At 39.0% G+C, this 13130-nt stretch overlaps 1 protein-coding gene across 1 annotated transcript in view; it reads left to right on the top strand.

Annotated features, from left to right (window-relative positions):
- The first annotated feature begins 2309 nt into the window (after positions 1–2309).
- The window catches only part of LOC130912359 (differentially expressed in FDCP 6 homolog), a 33073-nt gene continuing 22252 nt past the window's right edge, over positions 2310–13130 (top strand). Inside the window, exons 1-2 of the mRNA XM_057830403.1 lie at positions 2310–2490; positions 12714–12854. Coding sequence (XP_057686386.1) covers positions 2329–2490; positions 12714–12854 — 303 coding nt within the window. The 5' untranslated portion in view covers positions 2310–2328. The remainder of the gene's footprint in view (positions 2491–12713; positions 12855–13130) is intronic.

Genomic DNA, 13130 nt, shown 5'->3' with positions numbered 1-13130 from the left:
AGTCTGACTTGAAGGCAGTTCGTTAGTGTTTCCAATTATAAATTAAAAAGGTCAATTGATAAAATAAACTTACCGATGCAATCTTTGAGTCAGGGAACATTTCTTTTGCTAATTCTGAGAAGCGATCAGCAATAAGCAAATTGTGTTCGGCGACAAATTGGCTGAATAAAATCTCCGCTTTCGTCACTTTTCATTCTGTAGAATTCATCTTAATGACCGGTGTTGTTAATCTTACTTTAAAAAAGTAATTAGTTACTAATTACTTCTCCCAAAAAGTAATTGACTTAGAAGCTCAGTTACCTGAATGTAAGAGTAATTAGTTACTTGGCAAAGTAACTGGTGTTACCTCTCATGTTATTTAAATAATAAAATCATAGTAACCTTTGCAATGTTTGGAAGTCATTTAAATTTGTGAATCAACCGTTAAAGTTGTTAAAATTGCTCCAGTTTTTGCATTAGTTCCCTTCTGTCTATTTTCGACATGTGAAAGTTTTAAAACTGTTTCATCATCTTAAGATAGATTCAAGTCAAGATTGTTCCGATTTAGGAGTATTTTAGATAAGTTACAGTGCCTTGCAAAAGTATTCCGCCCCCTTGAACGTTGCAACCAAGAATGTCAGTCTCTCGATGTGCAAAACTGATAGAAACATACCCCAAGCGACTTGCAGCTGTAATTGGAACAAAAGGTGGCGCTACAAAGTATTAACGCAAGGGGGCCGAATAATATGGTACGCCCCACTTTTCAGTTTTTTATTTGTTAAAAAAGTTTAAATTATCCAATAAATTTTGTTCCACTTCACGATTGTGTCCCACTTGTTGTTGATTCTTGACGGTTGCCGGGTCTTGGTAGATTTGCAGTGGTCTGATGCTCCTTCCATTTCAATATGATGGCTTGCACAGTGCTCCTTGAGATGTTTAAAGCTTGGGAAATCTTTTTGTATCCAAATCCGGCTTTAAACTTCTCCACAACAGTATCTCGGACCTGGCTGGTGTGTTCCTTGGTTTTCATAATGCTCTCTGCACTTTAAACAGAACCCTGAGACTATCACAGAGCAGGTGCATTTATACGGAGACTTGATTACACACATGGGATTCTATTTATCATCATCAGTCATTTAGGACAACATTGGATCATTCAGAGATCCTCACTGAACCTCTGGAGTGAGTTTGCTGCACTGAAAGTAAAGGGGCCGAATAATATTGCACGCCCCACTTTTCAGTTTTTATTTGTTAAAAAATTTAAATTATCCAATAAATGTTGTTCCACTTCACGATTGTGTCCCACTTGTTGTTGATTCTTGACATAAAAATTAAATTTCATATCTTTATGTTTGAAGCCTGAAATGTGGCGAAAGGTTGCAAGATTCAAGGGGGCCGAATACTTTTGCAAGGCACTGTATGTTACAATATTACCTAATAAATTCATATTATTTTAAAATTTGAGTTTTATTTTTGTTTCATATTGCACTAAGATTAGTTACCAATTTGTAAAGGCATACGTCACTATTTGTAAGATTGCCAACGGCCTTGGGTTGACAGGTATGAAAATGGATTAAATCTTTAAGAGCAACAAAAGAGTTGAGTAGGCTTATTCATCATATTTAGTTTTATTTGCTCTGATCGGGAGGTTCAGAACATCTTAGCTGTCAATGTGCACTTTGGACTTATATTTGTTCATTTATGTTAGGCTACTTATTCATTTCCATGTGATTTAAAATAGTCAATGTTTGCGCGATCTTCAAAATATATTCCATTTCACTCTGCATAATATAAGTCATTTTTACTCATTTTTCTGAATGTATGTTGCTTATATTTTTATTATAAAAAAAGTAAATGTTTACATTAACTTCAATTTGAATGTATATCCTTTGTTCTTAAGTAGTTAAAATTGAGATTTGGCATTTAGTATGTAAGGAAATGAGGGAAAACAAAAATTAGGAGATGGAGGTTGGGGTTATTGCTGTTTTTGTTAACTTTTATTTTGCAAATCGTTGAAAAAAAATACAATTTTGAATGAAAAATAAATAAATAAAATTTCTGGCTCCGTGGCGACCTTCACGTTGGGGAGTTCTGGAAAGAAATTCTAGCAACTTTCACCCCAGTTCATGAGTGAGACAATAAAGCCAAGTGAGCAAATCCTTTTTTTTTTTTTTTTTTTTTTGCAATATAACAGCCAGCCAGGCCTTTCCAGTGTAAAATTACCTTTAGGCACAGGCTTTGTCCAGCAGGTGTCACTGCTAGCACGAGGTCGTACATTCTAGTGCGACGTCTTGACCGCAGAGCTACACAGCATGTGCGTGTCTGTTTGAGTGTGCGCCTGTCACCCAGATGCAGAGGAAGGAAGAAGACCGTCCACAGACTACAGATAGAGGAAATCGTGACGCTTGTGCAGTAATGGACCTGCGCTCTGAGCTCCTGAAGTCAATCTGGTATGGCTTCACTGCACTGGATCTGGAGAGGAGTGGAAAGGTCTCCAAGTCTCAGCTGAAGGTGAGTGGTCAGCCGCTAGTATGGACCTTTATTCATTTTACTCTCATTTAAAAAGTATAAAACTGCCCTTCACTTCCTCCTTCAAACTCACACCACCGTTTGAAATAGCTAACTAGTTTCATCGGCACCATATAAACTCTTTGGTTGCCATTGACGGCAATAGACGTCCAATCTATTTTGACAGAAGGGGCTGGGAGTTCTTCCATTTTGACATGAAGGGCTGACAGCCCGTTCAGTCAAAATTGGATCTGACGTCTATCGCCGTCAATGGCAGCTATTGAGTTAAGTGTCAAATAGGAAAGTTACATTTTCCTAATGCACTTGAGCAAATTATTAAGTGCAAAGCAGTGCTGTGGAACTGATGTTGAATTGAATGTAAACAACACAAACCCTGTGTGTGCGCGGGTGTCGTCACGCATACGCCCGCATGCATATGTGTGTGTCAAAAGCACATTGTTACAGTGAGAGCGTAGACAACGTGCTGCCGTGTTGGTCATTGTTGCCTCTGTGTTCAATGCAGCTTCTGTGTATTTGCTTGACCTCATGGTGATTATGTCACTACAGCTCACACTTCATTCCAGCCACCTCCATGCTCTTCAGCCCCATGACAGGGCTTATCCCCCACATGCATGCAGCTAGTAAATGACAGGGTACTGTGCACTTTTTGCTCACAAAAGCAGTATGCATGGCCTTGATAGCAGCAGATGTTTTTCTCGAGTGAAGACTTGAGACAGGATGTGGTTGGGGAGTCTGAGGCCTGGTGGCATGTCTCACGACACCTTCAGGTGAAGATACTCTTGGTAAAAAAAAATTATTAAATATGTTGCAATTATTGTAACAATGACACCTATTGAAAGGGGAACAAAATCCCTTTACGCCCCAAAAGAATATGAGAGCCGATATTTAGCCTCGATAAAATGACATCTGAAGAAATACATTGGTCTTTACGGATGGTGTAAAATGTTTGTCTCAAGGGTGTAACATTGGTAGGGACTATAGGCGGAGTTTGACTTTTGGGGCAGGGGGGGCACAACATGTTGATGACCCCAGTGTCAGTAAAAAAATGAATTTACAAGAATATTTATAATAACAAGTTGATAATAAGCAATTTTTGTTTCCCATCATTCTTGAGGGGAATTCTAAATCAGGCTGCTTAGGCAATACTTTTCGCCAAGATCGTCATCCATTGAATATGGAACGCCCGCCGGTGTCGTGCCAATGTAGTTACCCCAGTCAAAAATTGTATCCCCTGGGTGGAGCCATATGGAGGTAGATTTGTGTCTTTATTATTCAATTAAAAAAAAGTTGCACCAAAAAAAAAGCTCCTTCAATCAAAATATATATTTTCAAAAATAAAAAAAGTCGCCTAAAAAAAAAAAGTGTTTGAATGCAAAAATAAATTTGAAACTCAAAAAAAATGCATGTGGAAGCTATTTTTCTTTGATTGATTTTTTTTGTTTTTTAATTGAATCAACTTTTTTGATTGAAGTGATGTTGATTTGTGTTTGGGCAACATTTTGGCTAGGACGTTTTTGTCTTTATTATTTATTACATAAAAAAAAATTCAAAAATAAAAATAAAAAAAAGAAACAATTCAATCATAGAAAACGTTTTTGAATGTGAAAAAATATTTGAGATTGAAAAATGTGCATTTGAACACTTAATTTTTCATTGGAAAAGTTTGCTTTGATTGAAGCAATCCATTTTGTGTTTGGGCCATATTACGGGTAGGACATTTGTGTCTAAATCATTCAATCCCCAAAAAAGTTGCTTCAATCAAAAAAATAATATATTTTCAATCAAAGAAAAAAATGATTTAAAAAATAAAATTGCCCTCTCCTAATTTTTCTTTTTTTTTTGGGGGGGGGGGGGGGGGGGAATTATATGCAAAGCAAATGACTGTCTAAGGTGCTAGTCACATGATCTGTTTGAAAAATAATGTTGCTCCCATCATAAAATTATATTTTTTGTTCATTTCATTAATTTTTGTTGCAGTTTTATTGCTGTACAACTTTTACATATATAGGAAGGTCAATTTCATGCAATGACTCTTTTCGGCCACCAGGGGCGGGCCTGCCCCCCCTTAAAATCTGCTTATGGTAGGGACCCTATAACAGCATAACCTGCATGTACACTTTTTGCTGGGGATAGGACATTAATAAGACTAAACGGGGGTCAGGGCTACATTTCCCACGAATATGCTGATGTGTTTCCTTTGTAAAATGAAAAAAGTTAAAATTATTTTTTACATGGGAGAAAGTAATTTTTCAAAATAGGGGAATTTCCCTTTGCTTCATTTAAAGGAAATTTACAGTGGTTGTTTTTGTTTTTTGGAGGTGCGGGGGCCGCAGGAGGAGATACTACACTCACAAAAATGAAACATGGTATTTATGCAAGAAACTTATTTCAAGTGGTTTCAGATGACTACTTTAAGTAACTATTAAGTTATGTAGTTTACTAAAAAATGCCTCAATGATTTAAATAAGACTTATTAAACTACTTGAACAAGTTAAGCAATTCCTATTCAAACCTTTTATATATGCAAAATGTGTAACCACCTTTTGTTTTCTTACAATAAGAGTGTTAATTTTAAATATTCATCATGATGTTGTTAATATTCTGGATAAGTAGGGGACCCTAATGCAGAACATGTGCCTGACTGGCAATTATACCCCACTGGTACGCTTGCGAGAGGTTAACAGAGGGACTTTGCATCCCTTAAGTAAGCACAGAAGTCAGGCTCACTATTATGTGTTTTTTTTCAACCGAACACACTCCAGCTATGTACAGACAACACTACTTACAGTTGTGCTGTCACTTCACCCACAAGTCTTTGCGCCTGCTTTGTTTTCTGACACGTGCACTTAAAGTGCCTGTGACACGAAAAAGCATGTTTATTTCATAATACACGCGGTATTTTATGCTCCTGAATGATATGGACCGCTTGGATGTGTGTGGAAGCGATCGCTCTATTTATTTAGTTTTTTTAATCCCGCGCCATGAAAATGAGTTACTTCCGGCTTCGGTCTTGCATTGAGGAGGACGGCGCTGTGACATGTACGAGAGAAGGAGTCCTCTTCACTATACAGCAGTACTGTTGTGTATGAGGACTAAGGATTCAGTTGATTTTGCGGATTAATACGTTTATTTTTCGCATCACGCCAGCCAAACGGCTGCAGAAAAATCTTGCTGTATGAGGGAGAGGCATGTGTGCCTTTTTGGAGTTTCAAAAGGTTCCCATTCACCGTGGATATTGGCCAAAACAAGCCCTACTACTGTGGGACCATTGGACTTACGAGGAAGTGAGTAAACATTGTGTTTTGTATTATGTCAAATACTAGGATCATTTTAATATGTAGGTGGCTTGCATTTTGTGGCTGACATGCATGCGGGGAGGCTATTTTTCGGCACAACACCGGCAGCTTGTCGCACATCCACCCGCCGGGAGAGCAATATATTCGACTTATTGTGCTCATGTGCCCGGTGTTCTTTCAAATTTTCCGACCGATCAGAAATTGCAACTTTGAGTTAAAAATAGCCGCGAATACAGCGATTACAAAATAAACACTACAAACTTTCTTTAAATCAAGGACTACTTACGTTTGATCATTGATAGGCATGCAAAAAGCTTTCCTCATGCATATTAGCTGCACGTTAGCTGAACAACAACTGCAGCCGCCCTCCTCCGGGGAACGATCTGTAAATTGCTCTCCAGTGAAGACAATCGACAACCCAGTCGTCATGTCAAAACATCCGGGCTAGTTCTGTGTGATTTTCCGCTTTGAAGACTTTGAAACATCACTCGGTTCGGGTTAGCAGGTCGGCTAGCTGTCACGCCTCTTGGCTTGTTTACATTCTTCCAAACCGGGGAAGGAAAATGACATAAGCGCGATTTATGTGTCATAAAATATCGTTCGGAAGGTGCGACAGTAAAGGTGAAGTCGACAGTTTTGACCATTATGGAGTAATATTGCCATGTCGTCCTGAATAGGTGCATTTTTATTATTTCATATTCCATTTAGCACAAGACTGTTATTTGTCATGATCATGCCATTTATTTAGCAATTGGGGAAAATACTTGGATAAAAAGAATATCATGTAAAAATATTGAAGTAAAGAGACAGAAACAATGACATTTTGCAGCTCTCTTCTTCGTGTTTTCCTCGTTGTGAATCGTTCCCCCTCGACGGGCTGACTGTAGTGACGGGATCTGTTGTTCACTTGAGTAAACGAATCCATTCCGGATCGTTCAGTAAAAAGATTCGTTCAAACGAATCGTTCAACAAATCGTTCGCCCCCCTCATCTCCCTCCCCGTCCAAATGAATCGTTCGGTTACTGAACGGGAAGTGACGTTGCCGAACGAATCACCAAAGACCGCTTCGCAGTATAACTGAACGGGAAGTGACATTGCTTGGTCCCTCCCTCTCTTGCACATTGACCACTCGTCGTAGTTTCAGTAATGAGTGACAGGCAATATCATTCTGCTTTCACAGACAGCCTCGTCTCCCTCCCTCCCGCTGCTGCAAAAGCGAGGGAGAACTTCCGCGTCGTCTGTCCTAGTTCTATGGGCTCAAAATCATGGCTCGTGCTTGCATTTCGATTTAGGACACGGTTAAACATTTTCCTTTTGTGGGAGGAGTGGGGGTTTGGGGTCGGGGGCGCACGGACTTTCTTTATCATGTTCTCGATCACATATACAATGCTGCTGCTAGCCTGCCACCAGCCAACGCAGCATGCTTGCTGTCACGAAAATAAAAATAAATCGAAAGTTTAATTTCTAAATGGAACGACCAACACATCATATTTACCTCTCGCTCTGTTGTATTTTTGTTTTCAAGCTCATCACTATTATTTTTAGTCACTATTGTTAAAACTATAAGTGTAAATAGCTAGTTTTCGAATGTGCTGCTCTGAAATAAAGACAATACTGCATTTTGATATTTGACAGTTTAATTGCAAATCAGTATTAAGATGATCGTATTGAATTTTTGCACTGGTATTAATAAATAAAATAATCCGGTCAGCTCCCCTGTCGTCCCCGCATCTCAGATCGTCAAATGCTGACGAGAAATAATTGTTTGCTCTTTACGATATCGCCTTTCTACTCTCATTAGTCTGTTAAGAAAAATGTAGACATATTGCGACATCTCCCGTGTCCGCGTGCGTTGTTTTGGGGCGCTTGAGTAGTGCATGATGGACGGATTGACATCATTTGTCAAACCAACCAACACCTGACACGGGAAAAAAAAAATAAAACACTTGGAAAAAATGGACATGTACATACCGTTTCATTGCAAATCAGTATTATGGTGATCATACTATTCTTTTTTTCTGTGCACATATGAGGTAAATATCGCTGCCATGAAGCCTCCATATAGTGACAGTTCTTTGCCCCCTTCATTGCTGTCACGCGACCGCAGCTCAGCTTTTGCTTGCCTCGTAGCTACCCGTGTTTTAAATTACTGTAAATTTGATAGTATGTCGTAATAGGTAGTCCCGAGTCTGTTGAGAAAAGTAGTACACTAAACCATGCTCGCTAGATTTGTGTGGTGTTTTTGTCTTTTTGAGCTGCATTTGATAGGCTCCACGTTAACAAATATGTGACAAAGTCCTTTCCTTTCATTTTTTGATTCGTTCACCGCATAGACATTACTGGAAAGTCACGTTAGCAGCAAGCTAGGTCAGGAACCGGAGGACCGAGTCACTGAACTGGAAGTGACAAAACTCAGTCTTGCCCCCTTGTCTGCACGCTGGCTGCTTATTGGCCACACGTGGAAGTGAGTGACATACGCCCTGATTCTGTTTCCGGTCCCTCCCCTGCCCGCGATGAGGCTGGCGTCTGATTGGTCGTGTGCGATGTCAGAAGACGCTGCCGCTTGCTCAACGCCCTCCCACGCAGTGAACAAGCACCAACTTCATAGAACGAATCAGTGCAGATGGTGATTAGTTCGGTCTCGTTCACCCAAACAATTCGTTCAAAAAGAACGAATCGTTCGCGACCGATACAACACTAGCTGACTGGTCCTTCTCAAGCCATTTATTTAGCTATTGGGGAAAAATACTTGGATATAAAGAATATCCTGTAAAAATATTGGAATAGAGAGACTGAAACAATGACATTTTGCGGCTCTCTTCGTTGCGTTTTCCTCGTTCTGAATAATTCCCCCTCAACGGGCTGACTGGTCCTTCTCAAGCCATTTATTTAGCTATTGGGGAAAAATACTTGGATAAAAAGAATATCCTGTAAAAATATTGGAGTAGAGAGACTGAAACAATGACATTTTGCGGCTCTCTTCGTTGCGTTTTCCTCGTTCTGCATAATTCCCCCTCAATGGGCTGAATAGTAAAACCGATGAGCCCATTCTCCCGCTGACGTCATCCACCTGTTGGGGACGCTAGAGCCCTACAACGGTAGGCGTGGCTAACCGGCAGATTAAAAGACTAATTTCTCGTCATCTGCGCTTTGCTAAATTGTTGTATATAGTCGAATCGTCTCAAAATATGATTCTAATTCACATAATAATGCTATTTAAGACTTTTTTTCTCCTGTCGTATGCTCTTTAAACTGGGTGTGGCTGTTTAACTCTGCTCATACATTTCACTCTGCCAGGGGTGTCTGTATTCAACTCACTTAACTGACACCGCACCAAGAGCGATCTTAACACTGCTAGTGTTAAAACAACACCCAAATCAACACCAATAAACTCTAAAATAATTTACACCAAAAAAATCAACTCCAGATTTTGCTGTGTACGGCAACCTCAGAGGGACAAAAGTCATAATAATTGTGCAATCACGTTACATTTACTATACATTACATACACTGTTTTTTAATTGACTCTCTTACATGATAAATAAAACAGTGGGTTAGTAATGTATAAAAACACAAAACTAATATGTATATACAATGAAAAAAAACTATTTACAACTTTTTTTCTTTTTTTCAATTTAATCATGTTACATATATATTAAGCAATGCTTTTTCATAAGTGTTTTAATAGACTAGCTTACATAATTAATACAACAATGGATTCAGTAATGTGTAAAAACACAAAGCTTATGTGTATATACAATGAAAAACACCTATTTTAAAGTTATAATCACGTTACGTATATATTAAGCAATGCTTATTCATAAGTGTTTTAATATACAATGAAAAACATCTATTCAAAAGTTGAAATAGTGCATGTGCATTTTTTGAGTGTACTTTATACATGGAACTAGATGTTAGCCTACATTGTCCTTCACCACAAGAGTAATATGTTGCTTTAATTGGTTGTCTCTTTCATCTTCTTTCTTTCTTCATCTTCTAATAATATAGAAAATAAATGAATACATTTTAATGAATGAATGAATGAATGCACTAATAAGTATTTGGTTTCAAAAGTGTAAAGTCACAACATGCTCTAGCCTTCTTTCCTTCTAAACCAGGCCGTTTACAAGAAGAAAAGAAGCAGCATGTGTTTTTTTTTGTTTTTGACTGTTAACACTTTCCTGTGAAACACAGACTTTGTCCTGGGACCTCTATCACTAAGCAGCGTCTTGCTCACGTTTTGCTGGTTCTATAGTTTCCAGCAAAGTTCACTACATTTCTCACAGTTCAATGAACAATAACAGTAGAAAACACACTGCAAATTTATAGTTAGACTATAAATAAGTCTGTCAATCTTACTTTCAGCAGGCTATTTTTCTTATTTCAAGAAATCTGAGTAAAATTTACTTGAAGCACTGGCAGATAATTATTTCTAGTATATATATACTGAAAACAAGGGAATTTAAGTCATTTTAAGGAGGTACAGTGCCTTGCAAAAGTATTCGGCCCCCTTGAATCTTGCAACCTTTCGCCACATTACAGGCTTCAAACATAGAGATATGAAATTTAATTTTTTTGTCAAGATTCAACAACAAGTGGGACACAATCGTGAAGCGGAACAACATTTCTTGGATAATTTAAACTTTTTTAACAAATAAAAAACTGAAAAGTGGGGCGTGCAATATTATTCGGCCCCTTTACGTTCAATGCAGCAAACTCACTCCAGAAGTTCAGTGAGGATCTCTGAATGATCCAATGTTGCCCTAAATGACCGATGATGATAAATAGAATCCAAATGTGTGTAATCAAGTCTCCGTATAAATGCACCTGCTCTGTGATAGTCTCAGGGTTCTGTTTAAAGTGCAGAGAGCATTATGAAAACCAAGGAACACACCAGGCAGGTCCGAGATACTGTTGTGGAGAAGTTTAAAGCCGGATTTGGATACAAAAAGATTTCCCAAGCTTTAAACATCTCAAGGAGCACTGTGCAAGCCATCATATTGAAATGGAAGGAGCATCAGACCACTGCAAATCTACCAAGACCCGGCCGTCCTTCCAAACTTTCTTCTCAAACAAGGAGAAAACTGATCAGAGATGCAGCCAAGAGGCCCATGATCACTCTGGATGAACTGCAGAGCTCTACAGCTGAGGTGGGAGAGTCTGTCCATAGGACAACAATCAGTCGTACACTGCACAAATCTGGCCTTTATGGAAGAGTGGAAAGAAGAAAGCCATTTCTCAAAGATATCCATAAAAAGTCTCGTTTAAAGTTTGCCACAAGCCACCTGGGAGACACACCAAACATGAAGAAGGTGCTCTGGTCAGATGAAACCAAAATTGAACTTTTTGGCCACAATGCAAAATGATATGTTTGGCGTAAAAGCAACACAGCTCATCACCCTGAACACACCATCCCCACAGTCAAACATGGTGGTGTCAGCATCATGGTTTGGGCCTGCTTTTCTTCAGCAGGGACAGGGAAGATGGTTAAAATTGACGGGAAGATGGATGCAGCCAAATACAGGAACATTCTGGAAGAAAACCTGTTGGTATCTGCACAAGACCTGAGACTGGGACGGAAATTTATCTTCCAACAGGACAATGATCCAAAACATAAAGCCAAATCTACAATGGAATGGTTCAAAAATAAACATATCCAGGTGTTAGAATGGCCAAGTCAAAGTCCAGACCTGAATCCAATCGAGAATTTGTGGAAAGAGCTGAAGACTGCTGTTCACAAACACTCTCCATCCAACCTCACTGAGCTCGAGCTGTTTTGCAAGGAAGAATGGGCAAGAATGTCAGTCTCTCGATGTGCAAAACTGATAAAAACATACCCCAAGCGACTTGCAGCTGTAATTGGAGCAAAAGGTGGCGCTACAAAGTATTAACGCAAGGGGGCCGAATAATATTGCACGCCCCACTTTTCAGTTTTTTATTTGTTAAAAAAGTTTAAATTATCCAATAAATTTCGTTCCACTTCACGATTGTGTCCCACTTGTTGTTGATTCTTGACAAAAAAATCAAATTTTATATCTTTATGTTTGAAGCCTGAAATGTGGCGAAAGGTTGCAAGGTTCAAGGGGGCCGAATACTTTTGCAAGGCACTGTATATTTTGCAGTGTACTGGAGTTTTACAGGTTAACAAGTTCTCACAGTTTAATGCTATGCTAACTCTGATGCATGTCGGACTGTCAGTAGCAAAATTAGTGGCGTGTTCGCCACCGTCCACAACATTGACACAACTTTTTACATTACTCACAGTGGCTGCTGCTGGAGGTGGTGGCCAAAAAGGACTTCTAATATCCGAAGGGGGTGGAGGATGCAGCATGTATTTCTGTCGAGGTTGTGTGTGTGCGTTTGTGTTGGGCGGGGGAGTAAGGGGGGGGGTCTTAACATCAGCCAATCAAACGTGCGTTTGAGGGGGAAAAAATGGACTTGCGCATTCAGCAAGAAAAAGGGGCAAATGCAAGCCTGAACATAATGAGAATAACTCACTTAATAATTGTAGAGTCAATTCTTTCAATACAACATATGGAAAGACAATCTAAATTACCTATATAACTGAAGTCATTAAGATTTTTAAAGGTTGGTGGGGACAATTTGAGCAATTTGAGTTGGCAGTGTTTTGTCCCAACCGTCCCAATGCAAACCTATGCCCTTGGCTTGTCAGATGCCTTTCCTTTGCTTCTTATACACCATTTTGTCGTATATTATTTCTTCGGAGATGGTGCACTTATACTCAATCCTGCATTTCTCATAAGAATGTACTGTATGTTATGCTCATACTGTATGTATTTTGTTTTAAAGTATTTACCTAACTGCACTTCTATTTGTTGCTGATATGCAATTTGTTTTGTTTCTTAAGCAACATTTGTTTTTAAAGGCACCAAACTTGTGTAATTGCAGGTGTTGTCACACAACCTCTGCACAGTGTTGTCCATCCCTCATGACCCAGTTGCTTTGGAGGAGCACTTCCGGGATGATGATGACGGTCCAGTCTCCAGTCAGGGTTACATGCCCTATCTCAACAAATACATCCTGGATAAGGTGATTTCATGACATGTACTGTGTATTCTATAGTAGGGAACCCCAATATAGTGCCTACATGAACCAAGCAGCCCCCAAAGACTTCAGTAGCCAATAGGCCTGTTTGAAAAAAAAAAACAGTTCACCAGAGATAGGTATTGCATAGTGAGTAAGTACCAGAAAGTAAGTAAGTAAACTTCATTTATATACTGTAGCAACTTTCTCAGACACTCTATGGAATGTTACATGTTTTTAAAAAAATGTGTGACCAAAATATAGAAATTTGGTCACGAAATC

This window comes from Corythoichthys intestinalis, chromosome 2, assembly GCF_030265065.1.
Source record: "Corythoichthys intestinalis isolate RoL2023-P3 chromosome 2, ASM3026506v1, whole genome shotgun sequence".
Lineage (NCBI taxonomy): Eukaryota > Metazoa > Chordata > Actinopteri > Syngnathiformes > Syngnathidae > Corythoichthys > Corythoichthys intestinalis.
This window is presented reverse-complemented; position numbering and strand designations above follow the sequence as displayed.